General features: G+C 61.1%; 2 protein-coding genes across 2 annotated transcripts; both read left to right on the forward strand.

Annotated features, from left to right (window-relative positions):
- Nucleotides 1-1,638: 1,638 nt before the first annotated feature.
- LDBPK_190460 (hypothetical protein, conserved) lies at nucleotides 1,639-2,526 on the forward strand (the record flags this gene model as incomplete). The annotated part of the gene is made up of 1 exon (XM_003860176.1): nucleotides 1,639-2,526. The coding sequence occupies one exon, from the start codon at nucleotides 1,639-1,641 to the stop codon at nucleotides 2,524-2,526; it is 888 nt and encodes a 295-aa protein (XP_003860224.1).
- A 656-nt stretch (nucleotides 2,527-3,182) lies between these two features.
- Nucleotides 3,183-4,262, forward strand: LDBPK_190470 (hypothetical protein, conserved; the record flags this gene model as incomplete). The annotated part of the gene is made up of 1 exon (XM_003860177.1): nucleotides 3,183-4,262. The coding sequence occupies one exon, from the start codon at nucleotides 3,183-3,185 to the stop codon at nucleotides 4,260-4,262; it is 1,080 nt and encodes a 359-aa protein (XP_003860225.1).
- Nucleotides 4,263-5,437: the final 1,175 nt, after the last annotated feature.

Consider the following 5,437-nt stretch of genomic DNA (forward strand, 5'->3'; position numbering starts at 1 on the left):
GCACCCCCCCCCCCCCCCCAGGTCTGCGTCCGGGTCCTTACTCGAGGGCGGAAGCAGTGGCGTCTACCGTGCGGGTAATAGGGGGTGGGGGAGGGGGGCTGGCCCACCTGCATGCCGGATAACCTCAAGCAGGACGTTGGCCAGCTGCAGGCTAGGGCCCGCTGAGACCCTCTACACCCGACCTGTGTGTTTGTGTGTGTGTGTGTGTGTGTGTCGTGTTGCGCAATCTCCGTCGCCTCAAGCCGCGGCATTCCACAAGATCGTGCAGTGACTCTCCACACTCCAGTCTGGAAGACTCGATGGCGCGAGTTCAGGGTGCTCTCGTCGTGCTTCCCGCATCGGCGCCGCGTCAGCCCGCACGGTCGGAGGTGGGAGATGCCGCACATGTTTCGCACGCGTGCCCTGCGTGGGCAGTTGATTCGTCTGGATCCTCTAACGCATTCTCCGCGTCTCACCGTTGCTCTGCGGACCTCCGCGTGCACACAGCACTCGCACTTGTGGGCCCTCGGGCCTGCTTCAGGACAGCGTTGCTGTCTGGGGTGGGGTGGGGAGCTCGCTGTCTCCCTCTTTCGTTTCCGCCCCGTGGTGACATGGAGCGAGGAAACGGGATGGAGACGGCGCACCGTATCTCTTCAGCGCTTGGATGCCTCTTGTTCTCCGACTCTGTGTATCCTCCCCGGTTGGAGGCGCTTGCTGTGACGGTCTGCGGCTGGGGTAGTCGCCGGCGCGCTGGCCGTTTTTTTCTTGTGTCGGTTGCCTGCGCACGCGTGGATGCCCGGTGCGCGTTTTGGAGCGTGAGCGTTTTCGTCGGCGGACCAGCACCGTGTCAAGGCTCTCTCGGCTGGAATAGAATACGAAGACAGCCAAGCAAAGAGAAGCGGAGAAACGGCGAAACGGAGGAGCTCCCGCCGCCAATGTGTGGCTGTGGCTCGCTGACCAGTCGATGCTGTGCGGTGCGGAGGCAAACATCTGCGTTGCTCCTGCGGCCCTCCCTCTGCTCTCCTCCCGCCGTCATGTGGCCATCGCGGAATGCAGCGTGCGCCCCCCCCCTTCTCCCTCCCAATCTACTTTTGTGTAACTGTGGGCGCAAGAAGCCCATGCGTGAGGTTGTCATATCCGTAGCTCATCCGTCTCATGCCGTCTTCTTTCTCTCTATATATATGTGTGGGTGCGTGCACGCAGCCATATGAACAGCTCTCCTTTCCTCCATCTTATTCCTCTCTCTCTCTCGCGCTGTCTGCCGCCCTCCGCACACTGTATTACGGGGCGGCGTGCGAGATGGTGCGCATGCGTGTGTGCTTGCTTCCTTTGGACCGTTACGTGTAAGGTGGCAAGACGGACGTTGTATTTCGCTCCTTTTTCCTCCATGCCCAATCCAGCACGGGGCTACAAATTGATCAGTTCCTAAGTGTGTCTTGTCTGTGGTAAGGACGAAGCGTGCGCTGCCATCGTGCGCACGACCAGAGTACATCCTCAAGAGTGAGAGAAGGCAGCGCGTCGCTCTTCTCGTTTCCTGTCGAAGCCATTGTTTATCAGCTCCTCCGAGTCTACTGCCAAGCTCCTCTGCCTTGCCGTTACCCCCTCTCGCTCTCTGTTTCCCACAGATCGAAGTAGCCTAACCCCGCGACTGTCTCAAAGATGGCCACGAGTGCGCTGCCTCTTAACTCCACTACTGCCCTGGTAAGTGCAAACGCCGCGGCCGTAGCCGAGGCGGACGCTGATGCGCAGGCCGTTGTAGACCTCGTGAACAGGTTCGTCATCAGCACTGTTCAGTTTCTCAACCGCTTCTCCGACGAGTGCGAGTCGCGGCTCGTGCAGACTGAAGAATCGCTGCAGCAATTAGAGCTGCAGACGCAGCTCTTGGAGCACCTGCTCATCACAAGCGGTGCTGCCGACCCCGAGGCAGACGAGGCGGAAGAAGAGGGCGGCGATCACTCCAACGATGACGATGGCGGCACATCGTACCTCGCGGATGGCGATGACCAAGACATGGTGAGGGACGACGGTAGCGAGGCGTCGGCGGCGTACGACTATCGCCAGCGTCGCGGTCGCGGTCGTCGCGGCGCTAGCGAGAACGGTGATGCAGAGAGCGTTCTGGGCCTGCCGGCGCCGCCGCCGAAAGATCGCCGCAGTGGCGGCCCGCCCCCACCGCCTGGCAACTACCGCAAAGGTCCGCCGCGACCGCCGCCGGGGGTGGCGCGTGCGGCTGCTGCAGCGCAGGAGGCCGAGGCGGCCCGTGTCGCCACGCTGGCAATGGTCGGCGCGCCGGTGCTCATGCCACAGCTTTCAGGTGATGCCCCAGCCCCGCCACCGCCGCTGGAGTTGCGCCCTGGCCGGTTACTTATGCGGAATCATCCAAGGCTGCATGGCTACTTTGAGTTGCTGTCCTTGCGCGTGCCAGCGACGTTTGTGAAAGCCAAGATGCAGGCGGACGGTTTCCAGGGAGAGTGGCTCGACACGCCGGACGCGCCGGCGCCGAGTGGCCTGTCCGCAGCAGTGCGCGCCTTCGTGGATGAGCCAGACTGACAACCAAAAGAGGCAGTTTGCGAGTCGCGATGGCCCAACCGCTCTTACCGCGCGAGCTGCTGCATGCCCCAGCCGACTTTCTGTCCCTCTCTCTCTTCTTGGCCACCACCCTCACCCCGCAACATGGGTACTGCTTCTTATTCGCTTCAACGGTGTGCATCTGTGCGTGCGTTTGACTTTCCTGGGCTGCGTTGCTCATGCGTGCCTGAACCCCCCCTCCTCCTCCTCGCCACCACCACCTTACTACACCTCAGCTCTGCTCAGCTCCTTTTTCCTCACAGGACAACACAAAAGACGCCCTTCACATGAGTCTCCTCCTTGGACGATGTGGGTCAGCGACGCTGTTGCAGCGGCGGCACCTGCCTCTACCCTCCCCACCTTCTGGCGTATGTGTGGGAGACTGTCATGATGCGGTAGAAGCGCTGTCGCGCAGCGCCGACGCGTGGCTTTACTCCTCTCTCCACCTCCCTTTTTCTTTGTTCTCTCTCTTTCCCCTCCTGCATGCAATAGGACAGTGACGCGTTCATGTGCGCGTCGGACTGTGCAGAAGGACCGGAAATTACGCTCTCGCTTCTCTTGACGAAGGACGTGCATTGAAAAAGAAAAGGCAGCCTCTGCCGTGCCAGACAAGCAGGCTAGGCCCGCGCGCAACAGTCATGTCCTCCTCTTCTGGCCAGTACAGCGGCAGCGGTGGTAACCGAGGCAGCGGCTTTGTGCACCTCAACACTCCGGCCAGCATCCACTATACGGTGGGGAAGACTCTGTCGCTTTCCGCCCTGCGCCAGCGCAAGTCCCGCGCGGAGTGCGTTGTGTTGCCGGAATCGATGTCTGTGTGGCGCGACGCCTTCCAGCGCTACTCGAAGGAGGAAGGCTACAGCAGCTTCGCCGCTGATATTGAAGACGAGCGCACTGGAAACGGACCGATTCTGCCGCCGCTAGTGCCGCAGCGCGCTGGCCCGGTGCGCCGTCGTGCCGGCAAGGCGCTTGTGCGGACAGATGCCTTTTTTTGTGCTTCATCGTCGCCGGCGCCGCTCGGCACCTCCGCATCTGCGGCACACACCGGCGCCGACAGGCCGCCCCTCACAGGTGGTGCCGCTGCCACTAGCAGCACCATCACCGCCGACAGTGCGAGTTCGTCGAGTAGACTCAGTAACAATGGCACCACTGCGACATCTGCCGACAGCGTGGCCGATGGTTCGACTGGGCCTACGGCGAAGCAGCAGCAGGATGGCATCCCCATCGTTAGCCATCACAAGCTTTTGGGTCGGCAGCAGTTTGTGTACCCCGATTACGATGGCGTGCTCTCCGCCGGCGTGGTGCCGCAGATCGTCGTCACAGCTGAGGAAAAGGCGGAGGAGGCGGCGGCGAAGGCCTTCTACATCTCTCCCCTCACCATGACGGAGGAGGAGCTGGCTGCCTTCGAGGAACTGCAGGGGCTGTGGAAAAGTCGCGCACGCAGCCACTCCTTCCTTGGCGCGCAGCACCGGAAAGCCGCCAAGGGCGTGGTGGACCCGTCATCGTCCGCGGACGTGCTGGGGGCGGGCGGCGCGGGGCTGCCCAAGGTGCCCAGGCGCGAAGGAGTGGCAGGTGGCGCCTCCCTTTCCTCTCGCCGAGGGAATGAGGTGGACGTGCCGGCCTACGCCGAGGCCGAGACGGCCGTGGAGGAAGAGTCGAAGCTGGACAAGGAGCTGTCCGAGGCGCTGCGCATGGCGGATGACCTCCTGCGCTTTGCTTAGGTTGATGGCGGTGATGGTGATCGCATCGGGGATGAATCTCACGACCGATCTCCGCATGCTTCGCATGACTGTTTTTTTTTTTTTGTTTCTTCTTCTCCTAGCATTTCCGTCATGTGGTGGAAAGATTTCGCTGGGCATGCAGAGAGGTGGTTTGAGCAGGCGCATGCGTGTTTGTTGGTGTGCACGCCCAGTCCTCGACAGCGAGTGGCTGCCCCAACAAAAGCGGCGAATCGGCGTGGCAGGCGGCACCAGCGTATTCAAGGCGCAAAAAGGAAGAAAACAACCTGGGTGCTTATCGCACCACCTTTCCATGGTGTGGACGTCATCCCTCAGTGATGATGGAAACTGTCGGCCGTCACCGGTGATGCTGCCATTTTGAGCAACGGACGGTGAAGCTCAAACATGCTGTGCGAGAAAGGCACCGACGCGCACATCCAGCCAACACGTGCGGCGGGTACACAGGACCTACTTGTCTCTCTCTCTACTTTCTCTTATCTGTGCATCATCGTCATCATTGCCGCCACTACCACCACCACACTGACACTCACACCCACGCGTAACACCGCAATCCTGTACCCTTCCCCCTCCCTCGCCCATTCACCGTAATGGCAGCAAAACAGCAGCCACGCGTCGAGCTCTCCTTCTCTCTTCTTCCACGTGCCCACCCCCTTCCCGTTCTAAGGAAACCATTTTGTATTGCCTCGTGTTGAGTGGTGCACAGCTTGGTTGCGTGCTTGGCCCTGCGCGTGGTCTGTGACCCCTCCCTTCCCCCCTGCCAGCAACCGTCAAGCCTCCGGCACACCCACCCACCCCTTCCTCCTTTGTTTTTCGTTTTGGGGGGTCAGTCCCTCAGCACATCATCATCAATTCGCCGAATTTTTTTTTCCTTGTTCTTGTTGGCTCACGTTTCCATCGCGATTCGCGCGTGAGGCCCCTCGAGCACCCTCACAGACGAGCCCGCACACGTTGCGATGCACGGGAATACAGACACGCACCATTGAACCACTTTTTCTTCATTTTCGTTTTTCTCTGGGCGTGTGTATTCCTTGAGGTGGACGCTGTGTCTCTGTGCCCCTCACAGCCCTTCTTATCCCCCCTCCTTCGACCCCCGGATTCTTCAGTTGCCCCCCCCCCCCCCCCCCCCCACCCCCACCCCCTCAATACCAAAAACAACA

Source organism: Leishmania donovani, chromosome 19 (genome assembly GCF_000227135.1).
Source record: "Leishmania donovani BPK282A1 complete genome, chromosome 19".
Classification (NCBI taxonomy): Eukaryota; Euglenozoa; class Kinetoplastea; order Trypanosomatida; family Trypanosomatidae; genus Leishmania; species Leishmania donovani.